This window comes from Vicia villosa, linkage group LG1 (assembly GCF_029867415.1).
Source record: "Vicia villosa cultivar HV-30 ecotype Madison, WI linkage group LG1, Vvil1.0, whole genome shotgun sequence".
In the NCBI taxonomy this organism is placed as follows: Eukaryota; Viridiplantae; Streptophyta; class Magnoliopsida; order Fabales; family Fabaceae; genus Vicia; species Vicia villosa.
In genome coordinates, this window is record NC_081180.1 from 79162122 (window position 1) to 79175879 (window position 13758).

A 13758-nucleotide genomic window follows, 5' to 3' on the forward strand; every position below is an offset into this window, starting at 1 on the left:
TTTCACCAAACAAAATGTATGTAAATTAATGCAATGTTTCATGTTCTCATAGCGGTATTAAAGGATGTCTATAAGGTTTGTATACATCAGAAAAAACAATCAACTTCTTTTATACATCAAATTTTTCTAGTGTTCGTAAAACTTTAATGTTGAAATTTTGTGCATAACTTTTATAACATAAAGAGTTTCATTCAAATTGCTCAAAAAATTTAATGTTAATCCTTTGTGCATAACTTTTATAACATTCAAAGAGTTTCATACAAACAAAGAACAATTAAGTATATAAGTTTGAATTGTGATCAAGAGAAAGAGAAGGACAAACTATACATCTTGGAAGTCTTTTAAAGAACAATCTTACTCAAATTATTTCAAAAGTGTAAATTAACTTAGTCATCAAATTTGTGGTGGCAAGTTATTATTGTACAAAGAAAGTAGGGTGATTAGTGCATTTTGATGCACTCTTTTTGTGCCACGACAATTCTAGAATTTCTTATGTTATTTTTATATTTACAATTTTTAATGTGTTACTTAAATTTAGTCTGTTTTACTTTTATTTTAATTGTTACACTTATTTTAAGAATAAACAGATATTTGACACTTTCTCATTTTGCATATCATATCTTGAGTTAATTATTCACATGTAACATTGTTTAACAATTAACAGGTAAATTTCCTGTTAAACAAAAAACAATTAATATGTACATAAAATCTCAAAATGACATACTACACTGCAGTTCATATGCTAAGCAAGTCCTATTTTTGCTAGATTTTTAAAATGGAAATTAGTTTCAAAATGCTGTAACCAAACAGACCCTAATGCAACACAAATTGTCACCTAGTACAAATTATGCATGTCAGTTTCCTAATTATGAACAATTGTCACCTTCATTTTCAATGCCATTTTGCTCCCAAAAACGACAAAATCCCAGGAGATTCAACATATGATGTCAAAACTATTAGTTCGGCATCATTTCCGTTGAATATGCACATCACCCCATGAATGAACGCCATGGACTACGTTCTCCAGAGTCCTGTTGCAAAATGACCCTACCGCTAACCAGCTAACCAAGTTTTTTTTTCTTGACAAAAATAACTTCAAGCTTTGATTGACAATTCCTTGCTTCATATTCATAGAAAATCCCAACTTCAAATTGAACTGGTGTGATCTTTGTTCGGGCTTTCACTGTTTTCATGAGAAAAATGCCATAGCCAAACCTTCTTGGTGTTCCTTTACCTTGGCATTAAAAGTTCGATATAGTTGATTACTTAATTGTGATCCTTCTTACTTTTTTTCAGAAACATTGACATGTGATCGATATATTCACGGCCAGCTTGCTTGCCCATTAACCATTGCAGCGCTTCAGATGCAGCATCTTTCTCTGCACTCTTCTTATTGTTACAAGGTTGGCCCATTATCTCCACTCCGTTTAACTCAACTGAAGATCGAAACTGGTTGTTCTTCAACTGTTTCGTCTTGTAGATAGGTGCAGCATATCCTGCTCTTGTAAGCAAAGTTTGGAGCTGGCTTTTAGAATTATCACCCCCAGGTCCACTCTCTGTCCTTGAACCCAATGATGCCAACGATGCTGGGTGTGAGGGGATCATAGATTTCTTTGATGGTTTAAGGACCTGGCGACCAAATACAAATCTGCCTTCACATGAGTCATTGGAAATCAGAGATCGTACCGCGGATAGGAGGTTATGATATGAGTGTATGCTCATTGTCGGAGAAAGTAGCTGTAGGCACAACACAGCAATGTAAATTAAAATTATTGTTCATTCGGTCACTGTAAATTTCTAAACAGAAAAGGCACTAACTATTCAAATTTCAAATATCAAGGAACAGCTAGTTTGAGCATGGCACCTACTTTGCTCTGAATGAAGTCATCAAGCTCTCTCCTTATACTCTGATGCATATCAGCAACAGTAGGTTCCATGAAAAACTCCAGATATCCTCCTAACATTTTTATGTGATTATCCTGAAAGAAAAATTGGATTCAGTAAACCATAATACAACTAAAACTTTGGATTCAATTTGAATATAATACTAACATTTTATAGAACACATATTACACATTAGAACCAATAAAAAATTACATGGCACTTACAGCGTCTCCTTTTGATAAGCTTCCACCAAACAAAAGCACCACTGAATCAGACACGGCTGTTGAGTCACGGAGAAAAACTGAGTTCACTTTAACCTTCTCATTAAAAACTAACCACGGATATGGAATTTTAGTTTCCCGAGCATTAACCGAGTTCTAGGCAAATCGAACATACATGCATTTAAAAGGAAAACAAAAAAGAATCAAAAGACAACATTAAAACCCGAGTTTGAATATGGCAAGAGTTTCATAACCAGCGGCAATTATATTGATTAAAGAACTAACCGAATTTAAGAGCACTTGACCATCCTCCATTGTTTTCAAAGTGAATGACTTCTCATTATGCTGCAAATGAAATTACATCTTACTTATTTCAGTCCCAAAACATAAGAATAAGCTAATTATAATATTATATACTAAGTTAACACATTGTGCAACTCCAAGCAGTAAAATATTTTTCTGAAAACAGTGACAAATAATAAAATTCCAGATTGATGCAGCATAATGAGTTTGATGAACATCTGTAGGTTTAATTCATGATGGTTTTCATATTTAATTTGAATCTAAAATGTTATCATGTATCACAACTTATATAAAAAACACTAATTATTTTTAATTTAAATTATATTTAATTCATTCTCTTCATATAATCAAGTAAAAAAATTTGGAAATACAAAATTTTGAAAATTTTCTACTTAGAATTTGGGTAGGGTCTAAGTTAACCCTACAGAAACGGCTTGTGAGGTGATGAACGCCTCCATTTATAAGTTTATGTTCAGGCTATAATATCATCTTAAAATTTGGGTCGAGTCAAACTCAACCCTACAAAACCGGATTGTGAGGTGAAGAATACACTCAATTATAAACTTATGTTCAAACCGAATTTCATCCAATGTGGGCCTCTTAACATCTATAGCCAAACAAGTGATGCCAGAACTTCCAAGAGTACGCGAAAAAAGATGATAGATCTTGTTAAAATTCATTTACATGTTTTTATCAAATTGGGCTTGGGAGGCTGCGGTTTAACCTGCGGTGGATGTCTCCAATTCAAGTCCTCGTATCTCCAATTCGCAAACTTAAAATAAAAATAAAAAAGAACCGATGCAGCCACTCGGACTTGGATCCTCTCCTTCAAACTTTTCTCTCCAACTATCTCCTTCAAACTTTTCTCTCTATATCTCTCTAATGTTTTCCCCCTCTTCTTTTTATCAAATTTTCTTAATACCATCAATTCTATTACCCTTGTTTTTGTGAAGGAGAGAAAAGGAGAGAAGGAGAGGATCCATGGTCAGTCATTAGATGACTAGTTGCCCTTCAAATCAAAAGACTTGCAGAGTTTAGTTATGAGGAAAACAAAATCCGGCTTAAACTAATATTTAGATTATAAAAGGAGGCAGTGGGGAAAATATGTTGTGCCCATGTTAAAATGGATGCCATGTTGAAAAAAGAAGGTTTGAAGGGGCATTTGTTCCTCTTGGGTCTTATCTACATTCAGTACTGATTAAGGGAATGGAATGGCTTTTATATTAATATATGTGTCATATAAAAAGGCATACCAGCACAGAACAAATTCCAGGATATAGACCATAGCAAATAACTGCTCGGATAAGATTCACATCATAGCTCCATGTGTTACAGGTTGTTGTGTTGCTATCAACTAATTCAATATCTGTAAGCAGGCCTTTGAACTCCCTCCGAAGAGCATCAATAGCTTTCATGGATTGGAATGAAAGAAAGTTTTTCCAACAATATTCATATCCACCCAAGTCTATCTCAGCAACTTTCCAACCCTCATAAGCGCGTACAAGTGCTAGGTGGTCACTGTATGCACCAGAGAATTGAGCTTTTGCCGCCTCTGCAAGCTGCAATGAAGGACTTTAAACTCAAATAATAAAATCAAGTTCACAACGAGGATAAGAGGGGACAGGGGAACAGAGGGAAGAAGTAAGGAACTGAGAAATACATTAAATTTCAAATAACATCTGTTTAGAAAAAAACAAATTACTTTTCAGTCATTAGTCAATCATCGAAAACAGGAGCAGCTTACATCTTTTTTGTCCAGTGGTGTTAGAAAAGGATCCCTCACACTAAGACCAGCAACAACAGTTAATATGGGATCCAGGCAGTTCAGGATAGCACCTAATATAAGCATTTTGCCAAGTTTGGGTTCCATGGGAAGCTTCGTCAAATAGTGTCCTGTCAATTGGAAAACCAAGCCCAAGTTTGCATCATTTTGAGGGCAAATTAATAAGCCAAACTTTTCATTACTAAGTAAGGTATCAACCTACCTAGAATAGTCAGATTCTCATTCTCATCCAAAGCCCCAATTATTTTTAAATATTCAACTGCATTTTGTACCTATGAATAAATATTCAAATAAAAATGAGGTACAACAAAATATATGAATAAACAACTAATCGAATTAAAAATAAAGGTATGCATGATTTGATGGAGTTTTACAGAATAAACCAACTAAATAATTACCGCGAGTATCTCAGGAGATTGCAAAGCCCTAGACAAGAAATCGGATATACTTCCAAGTTTTAGACTTTTGATTTGTAAACAGAGAGACTGCAAAGGTGTTCTCAAAATTTCTGGCAATTGATACTCTGCAAAACCATCATATACACATCTAGGATAGAGATGGTAACACACTCCAGGTTGAACACGGCCAGCTCTTCCTCTTCTCTAGAAAAAAGGATTTGGAGGAAAAAGGATAATATTAGTAATGTTTAACATCCAACAGTTTCATGATTCATACTCACAAACGTCCCCTAAACCCGAAGCCTAGAGAACAAAATGTTAATTTCTATTTGAATACCTTCACTCACACAACACACTAAACCTGGGCGTATAATCATGCGCCAACCCCCATCCCCAAATTAAAAAAAGCATTCAAACTGTCCTTAGCCTCTTCAATCTGTAAATAATGGTATAAGGACCACCGCCATATTGCATTGTACCAAGCTATTTATAAAGTCGAGTGAATAGCATGGAACCTCAGTGAACTTAAATGATTGAGGTTTGACCCATATGAAATGGAGGGTTGGGATATTAGCTATTAGTACTAATTATAAGTCTTTTAGGGAAGTGCCAGAAAACCTCATCTCTGAAGCTGTCTGAAGCGTTCTGCCCTAGAATTCCATTTTTCGTCCAACAACTTCTATCTTTTCTTGACTACCCACATAATGTTCTAACTTTGTAACTAATATTGAAGCAATAGGATATGAAATAAATGGGATTTTACACAAAAAGAGGACAGAAATAGTAAGAACTAAAGCTATAGTAAAAAATATGTTGGATATTAACTTGATATTGATTTAATACACAAAACTACCTACCAATCCTTATTTATAGGAATACATAAACTCAAACCTAAATAAGTAGAGAAATTGAGAAACAGATAATAAGAAGAAATATAAAAACCAATCCTAGTAGATAATCTAAGATACGCTGAGATTGAATTTGAAAACTGATCCTTAGAGATAAACCAAGATATTCTAACATCATATCAATAAATTATTTTATATTCTGACAACTGCTTCTGATTTATCATACAAGATATGCATTGTTATCGTAAAGAAATTCAAATTCAAACCGACAAAACTGTAAAAAAAAAATGTTATCAGTAGTCAAGAGTCCATGGTATTCTGCCAAACTAAACTGATAACTAGGAAAAATACTTGCAAAAAGTAGATGCATACATACACATAATTGACAGCATAGAAAACGATGCCCAGCAACATTGTACATTGAACATATTATAAAAATGATCATTGCCACATACATAACAGAAGTATAACATTACTTGATGAGCAGATGCCTTAGAGATCCATGTAGGAAGCAAACAAGGCGCATTATTCAGTGCATCATATGATGTTTCTTTTGCTTTTCCACAGTCCAGAACAAAAACAACATCATCTATTGTGATACTCGTTTCAGCAATATTTGTTGCTAGCACTATTTTTCTTACTCCATCTTCAGGCTCTTCAAATATTATTTTCTGCATATCCAATAATGTACAATTTATATAAATATTGGGAGTAAGTAGGGACGGCCAATCACATACTTCACTCTACATGTAATATATTGTTAAAGAGTAGTTTTTGGGAAACACTTTGGTATGGGATATGATCATGCATTTTATTTAAAACATAAAATTTTGCATACTTTGTTGCTAAACTTAAGTGTCTAGGTTAGGTAACAACGCAAACTCTAACATTCAGTAGTCAACAAGTAGAAGATTTACTTGCTCCGCACTAGCCATTGAGCCATGACATGTAAGCAACAAAACACGGTTTGGATCTCCCAAGACAGTATGCGCTTGGAGCTTCTCTTTCAGAGAGCAGATGTCATCCCACCCAGTCATGAAAACCAAAACAGCGCCAGGCCTTTCATCCTCACAAATATTGCACAGGATATATTCTATGAGACTAAAACCAATACAGTCAGGATTCCAACATGACAAAGACTCCTGTGTCTGAAGGCTGTAATCTTTGAAATCAGCAGATCTAATTGCATCCTGGTCACATTTTTCAAAAAATTAACGTAATTTAAGAAAATACTAAACAAGTACTGAAGCAACTGCAGTTAATAATTTCTTACATACCTCTACGGCAGAAGCAATTTGGCTTTTCCTCTTTCTTGGGGCTTGTTTGTTCACTTTCCACAACCTCTCTTGGCCATAATCATCAATTTGATTAGAAGGAGTCAACCGATAGCCCGTGGTTTCAAGAATGCTCTCCAAAAAGAGAGTTCTAACAGGGTGTGTAAAGCCCTGTATTAATAAGCACATCAGCCGAAACAACAAGAAAAAGGAAAGCTTATATTTCTTGGCAGCAAATATTAAAATATCTATCCCAAGAAAGGTAATAATTAAAAAAAACTGAAATAGAAACGGCTTGGAAACATGAATCCTTGAGCAAATTTCATTTCCTTCTATGATGAAATTATACCTAGCTTGAACCCTCTTATGATTTGGATAGACCTAACTCAACCTCACAAAACTAGCTCGTAAGGTAAGAAATAATATCTTCTACTTATAAATATATTTTGATGTCATATCACAACGGGTGTGGAACTTTCAACAAACCCATTCACCCAGTTCCTTCATACCGTTTATTGTATCGTTTAAACAATGTCTTTACTCTTTAAAATCAAACCCCAAAAATATCGTAGTATCATTGTTGTTATTTTGTTTCAACCAATTCAAAACCCCAAAATATCTTGTTACCACGTGCAGTTAGCAATGATTTTGTAGTTGTTGATTGTTGAAACACAATTCTCGTGGAGATAGGTGCACTTACCATAAAAAGTAGTGTATTGAAATATGTTATCACAATGATTCCTTAAATTGAAAATTCTCAATCACATTGAACCCTTTTGGGGACAATTTCAAGACTTAATTGAATGACTCAAAAGGACCAACATGGTAGGATTTTCCATTCAGGGATTACTTTGGAATTGGGACCAAACTGCTTAACCTCTACAATTTGAGGAACTAAATTAATGATTCTATACAGTTCACGGGCTAGTAGGCCATTTATACAGTTCACCAATGATAATGGCCAGTTCAACAATTCTAAAAGCAATTTTTCGATCAATAGTATGTTTGGTATAACAAAACCAGTAATGGACTAGTTCACTAGAGAATCTATCAGACTAACCTATCCTGAATCGACCCACATTATAATGTAAATTAGGACTATCGTTTAGTTTTAGAAACGCACCGATATATTCACTATTGGAGCCCCATTAAAATACGAAGAGAAGAGCTCTGCATCTAGGGTAGCACTCATCAAAATTAGTTTGAGTTCGGGTCGACGGGGAAGGAGTTCTTTAAGGACAATAAGCAGAAAATCTGTTATAAAAAAGGCAAGATCAGTAATATTCAGAAGAAATCTTCTGAAAGTTAAAGATTCGATCAAATTCAGAGTTCAACCTTCATTCATCCCACGCTCATGAATTTCATCCACAATAACATGAGTTACCCCTTTAAGGTTTCTATCAGCCAGTAATCTTCTTAATAAGATACCTGTGGTGCAAAAGAGAAGATGGGTATCTCTCCCTTTCATTCCCTCCAATCGAACTTTATATCCAACCTTTCAACAGAAAAGAGCGTGTGTGAGCCACCAATAGTGAAATACTTGAGTTCTCATATAACAGTAATTAGATGGGATAGTTTATTGAAAATAATTGTCATTGGCAGACAAACTCACAGATTCACCCAATTTCTCCCCTCTCTCAAAAGCAACTCTTTCAGAAACAGACATGGCTGAAATGCGTCTTGGCTGTGTGCATATAATATTACAAGCAGCTCCATGAACTGATTCTATCTCAGACTCCAGAATAAATTGAGGAATTTGTGTTGTCTTGCCACAACCTGTTTCGCCTGAAATGATGACTACCTGCAAAATATGCCTTTTACTAATTGACAATTGAATTCTAGATGTCAATTTACAAAAAAATGAAAATTTCAATTAAGACTACAAACTACTATGAAAAATATATTTGGCTGCAACCAGCCAGCATATACAAATCAAGCATAGGATAACACAGTAATGAAATAAGATGCATAGTACATTTTTATTTATCTATTATTAATGAAAGCATTTATTGTCCCAATAAAACATCAGTAGCTCAGCAAAAGAATTTCTGGACACACTATCAGCGGTCATATAAAAGCTGAATATATTTTGTATGATTCCAAGGGTCTTAAGGATCCCGTGATTTCTGCCAAGGACATAACTGTGTCATATCAAGAGACTAAAATATGTTTTTAGTCACTTTAAATACATCCAACATACTTAAACCATTCATTCTCCAATAAAAGCATAACCTCTATATTTTTACCTAATATTGTTGGTTTAAACATTTCGACCACTAAAACTCCAATTTCTTTTTTTCAGCATTTGTGAATTTCACAATACAATTTTCAGTTTTGCATAAAAGCATAGAATTTATCCTCAGAAACACCTCACAACTGATCTTCAGTGTGTAAACCAGTCAAATTTGGTCAACATTTCAACATCGCAATCACAAGACTGGCAAGAACATATAGTTTTGGTGATACACAACTCCACCTATAATGAAGTTAATAAATCAAAGAGGCTTAATCCATAAAATAAATAGCCCTAGTGAAGCATCTTGACCAATTATTCAACAAACCTGATTCTCTGATATGACCGATAATATTGCTTCTTTCTCTTTATAAGCAGGGAGATTTCTACGAAACTCTAGCATTCTTTTTCCTTCAGATGACCCCTGAAACGAAAAGGTAAGATGTCAAGAACATTCAATTTATTTTGTTGTCTAAAGGTAAGAAGAAGAGAAAAACAAAGACTTTGAATTGTAATTATAGTTTATATGAAAATATTGACCATAAACTCTTGTTTATAATAATACTAGACTCCTAATTCTTAATTAAACAAATAAAATAATCATAACAAATATTAAACACCTAATTTTAATTATTATATAAGGAAACTATTCATCAAATATAGAAAAATAGTAAAACTAATCCTGAGATAATCTTAAGATATTTTAGATTACTCCAAGACACGACCCAAATATTACGACACTCTACCTCAAGCTAAAGCTAACTAAAGTTAATTAAACATCCTAAACCCTAGATGCTATATTTTCACAAATAATCAGATTTTTTTTCATTTTCAAAAGTTAATTAAACATCCTAGACATTTTCAAAAGTTGCGGAGTGTTATTCAGTTGCAGTCACAACAGCGTTGGGCTGGGCTCCATTGCAACCTATTGCACATGATTTTTTAGTGTAACTCTCAGAAAACCCCATACAGCCATCAAATATTAAGATTCAGATAGAAAGTTAAGGGGATCTCAGGCATTTGATGTGTAATTTAAAGCGTCACAAAAAGACTAGAGCATTCTTCTGAGTTAAACAGCCCAGTGGTAGTAAGGTCATAAATTGTCTGACCACTATCTAACTTGTGATCTTAACAGAGCAAATAACGGTGACTAATGACCATGAAGAACCATCGAAACTTTTTCTTTTAACCTATTACTAGATAAGTTAGGCATGAACACAATAGCCATCTTCCATACCCAAACCCTCAAAATGAAAGTTCAATAAAAACAGAGGATGATACGTAAAATGTAAAGAAGACCTTCACTTTTCTTTTCCCCCCGATAAAATGCTGCAACACCTCGTGTAACATCTTACATGGAATATAAATTACTAAGTAGTAACTAAGTTAATATCGACATCTTTTGACTCCGAGTTGTAAAAAAACTAAAAGTGCATATGAACTATATCAAAATACCGAACAAGGAAGACATGACATAATTTTTTATCCAAGTTAAAATAACCTGCCAAGCTTGTTGCACGTCCCGCATTTGTAAGCTTCTCTGCCAGAGAATTTTCTCCACAACAGCCTTATTGGATGCTAGCGGCTCAGGTTGTTCAAAAAGCCCTTCATCTGTACCAAGACTGCCATCACTGCTTGACAAATCTGAAAAGCTTTTGTTTTTCCTGGGCTTTCGGCTAAGGTATTCCTCAAAATGTGCACCAACCCGCCTGAACACAGTGATAGGCATGCTCACCTATCAATTACTGAAAGCTTTACTAAGGTGTATTGTGTGAGTAATTTATTATATCAATGAGATTTGTTATGAAATTACATCAAAAACTCATCATGCTTCACATGCATTCAAAAAATGTGCACCAACCTGCCTGAACACAGTGATAGGCATGCTCACCTATCAATTACTAAAAGCTTTACTAAGGTGTATTGTGTGAGTAATTTATTATATCAATGAGATTTGTTATGAAATTACATCAAAAACTCATCATGCTTCACGCCTTCACATGCATTCAAACAGAAGAATAATAGAAAGGGGGAGTAAAAAGGAAGATCATTTAAGGAACCCTAAGTTTTTGTATAATGTCTAAAATGCTATGAAGCACGGCACCTCTAAGAGTGGGCGTGCCATGGTGTCCAACACTTGTATGACACACATGTGTCAGAAAAGTCAGACAAATGTCGGAAAACTAAGACAAGTGTCTCAAATAAATGATTTATTTTCTTTGCTTCGACACTTTTTAAATCGGTATCTCACACCCGTTTGACACTCATATAACACGTGTCGGACAATTTAAACAAGTGTTTAAAAAAGAATTTGTTTTTTTCTTTGATTCAACACACCTTGTATATCTTTAAGACAAACCTCACAAATCTAAAAGGGTTAAACATATATTAAAACAATGTATCAATGAAAAATTAAAGACTATAATTTTGATAAGGATATTTTTAACTTTTTAATAATAAACGGATAAATGAAGTTCAAATACTATTGTAGCGGTGTCGGAGTCGGTGTCCTATGTTTTTGACATTATCGGTGTCGGAGTGTCTGTGTCGGAGTCCATGCTTCATAGCTAAAATGATAGAAAATGGGAAAGCAGAGAACAAACCATATAGCGAGATATATACCTCCCTCTGAGGCTTCCTTTCGTCCAAATCATATCTATAGTTAGGAAGTGGCACCTTACTGAAGACAGCAACCTTCGAATACATATGGCTGCCATAAACAAGTGCAATTGAATTGAGCAACAAAGACCAGAACAAGCAATACTTGTGATCCAAACACATTAGAGAATAGAAAACAAACCTATACAACCCCATTCTACTTGCCAAAACTGATATTTCATCAAAATCACGCCTATCTTTTTTCTCCCTTGAAATCAACTCCTGCTTACTCTCGTCTTTTAACAGCGTTGTAAATTTTGGCTTCCACTCCTGCATGATATCATTGGGGAAACCACTCTGCACACAGACCACAGAAAATTAAACATCTAGCTCAGATACCTGTGTTTGATTTTGCAGTAAAAAATTTGATTTGGAATGAATTGATTATGTGTATGTTTGGTTCTGCAATGAGGAGAATTGATTTTGAGTGAATTAATTTTGTATAACTGATTTTGGTTAAAAGTGATATGGATGTAAAGTGATTTATGTTTAGATGCATTTATGTAAAAGTGAGTTAGAACAACAAATTCCAGTCTATTAATCACGTTTAAACTCAATAGATACAAATTGTAGCTTCAAGTAGAATCAACTCTCAAGGCAAAATCAATCTACTTTAGAAAAGACCCAACCAAACACCTCAAAATCATTCCAAAATCAATTTTACACCTCTAGAATTGTTTTTGCCTTTTCCAAAAGCTAAACCAAACATACACTCTACTTTAGAATTCTACTTGAGAAGTGAGATTAACATGTAAAAATTAAATTTAAATTCAAAAGCTATAAATTTGAGCTTCGAGTAGAATCAATTCTAAACCAAACACCTCATAATCATTCCAGAATTAATTGTATGCCTATCGTAATATTCACATTTACAGTTTGAATTACGTGAGAAGAATAGACAAAAGTATAAGAGGAAACAATTTAAGAAAACTCACCGGTAGTGAAGGAACTTGAACTTCACGATGGACCCATTCCTGGGAAACGACGTCGTCGTAAGCAGAAACGAAGCGCTTGTCAGGTAAGGTGGTTTGAGGAGTAGTAGGTGTGGGTGTGTGATTTTCGCGAAGCTTGGCAGAGAGTGGAGTAGGGGAGTTAGCGGAGGTGATGACGGAGCGGAGGCGGTGGTGCGGAGGAACGTAGATGGCGCCATGGGAGGACAGCGAGGGGCGGTCCTTCATGGGGAGAAATGGAAGATAGGGTTTTAGGGTTTTGGGAAAAGATGGAGTGGGGAACATGCAAGGCTAAACGGCGTCGTGTGGGTATGTCAGTGTGACGGAAGAATAAACGATGGTGGTGACTGGTGAGATCTCTCTGTCACGCTCGTGATGGAGTGTGTCTTTGCTACTAACGTTGAGGCCACGTCACTGCCGGAAACTACCACGTTTGTCTATATGTTTTTTTGAGGAGAAGATGAATATGGGGAGAAATCAAAGTTATGTTATTTAAAAAAAAAAAGTATAAATTTTAAATGATTTTTGTCTATAGAGGAACAAAGTTTTTCTTTTATTATTTTAGCTATATGACTAGACGTTTATTTTAGGATAAAAAATATAAACCCCCTGTAATGTTAACGAGTTTCCATAGTAGACCTTGGTAATATTTTTTTTTTAATCGTCCCCTTAGGTTTTGTGGATTCCCTCATTGGACCCCCTGTTGGCCAGATGTCATGGAATCTTTTGCCACACTTGCCACGAAGGCATTCTGAATACACAGGTGTATTTAATTTTTATTTAATTTTTTATTAGTGGGTATATTACACAATGTTCCTCTCAAATGCCCCCTTGCAACGTTTAGGGTTTCAGCACCTGGGAAACAATGGCGAAGAAGACGAAGAAAAATCCCAGTGAGAGCAATGTTCAGGAAGAAGCTCAAGTGAAATCTCAGGAATCCGATCATTTCAATGTGACGTTTCACCATGGTGGTGAGTTCGCGAGGGTTGCTGACGAAGAAATCATCTACAGAGGAGGCGTTGATACAACCATTACAGGTATGCACGTAGGTAGCTGGGGATTGGATAGTATTGTAAAAATAGTTAGTAGGTTGGGTTATGAGGAGGGTAGTTTTAGGGTTTGGACAAAGGTATTAGAAATCCAAGAAGGGTTTCTCTATATTAGAAGTGACGATGATGCCGTAGATTTTGCCATGTATTTTAGCGT

At 34.9% G+C, this 13758-nt stretch overlaps 1 protein-coding gene across 4 annotated transcripts; it reads right to left on the reverse strand.

The window, feature by feature from the left end:
- Positions 1-421: 421 nt before the first annotated feature.
- On the reverse strand, positions 422-13028 carry LOC131643187 (DExH-box ATP-dependent RNA helicase DExH5, mitochondrial). 4 transcript variants are annotated; one of them, XM_058913349.1, is made up of 19 exons: positions 12538-13028; positions 11745-11899; positions 11548-11654; positions 10446-10679; positions 9273-9368; positions 8324-8512; positions 8047-8206; positions 7835-7965; positions 6715-6882; positions 6355-6627; positions 5914-6108; positions 4590-4793; positions 4394-4463; positions 4153-4301; positions 3662-3967; positions 2391-2450; positions 2109-2261; positions 1869-1979; positions 422-1737 (listed from the first exon to the last, which is right to left on the reverse strand). In XM_058913349.1, the coding sequence occupies exons 2-19, from the start codon at positions 11782-11784 to the stop codon at positions 1267-1269; spliced, it is 3117 nt and encodes a 1038-aa protein (XP_058769332.1). In that variant the 5' UTR covers positions 11785-11899; positions 12538-13028; the 3' UTR covers positions 422-1266. The 4 variants fall into 4 exon arrangements, with proteins under 4 accessions (XP_058769332.1, XP_058769339.1, XP_058769344.1 ...); XM_058913356.1 differs by having other exon boundaries at positions 423-1737; positions 10446-10653; positions 11567-11654; XM_058913342.1 differs by having other exon boundaries at positions 440-1737; positions 11567-11654.
- Between the last annotated feature and the right edge of the window lie 730 nt (positions 13029-13758).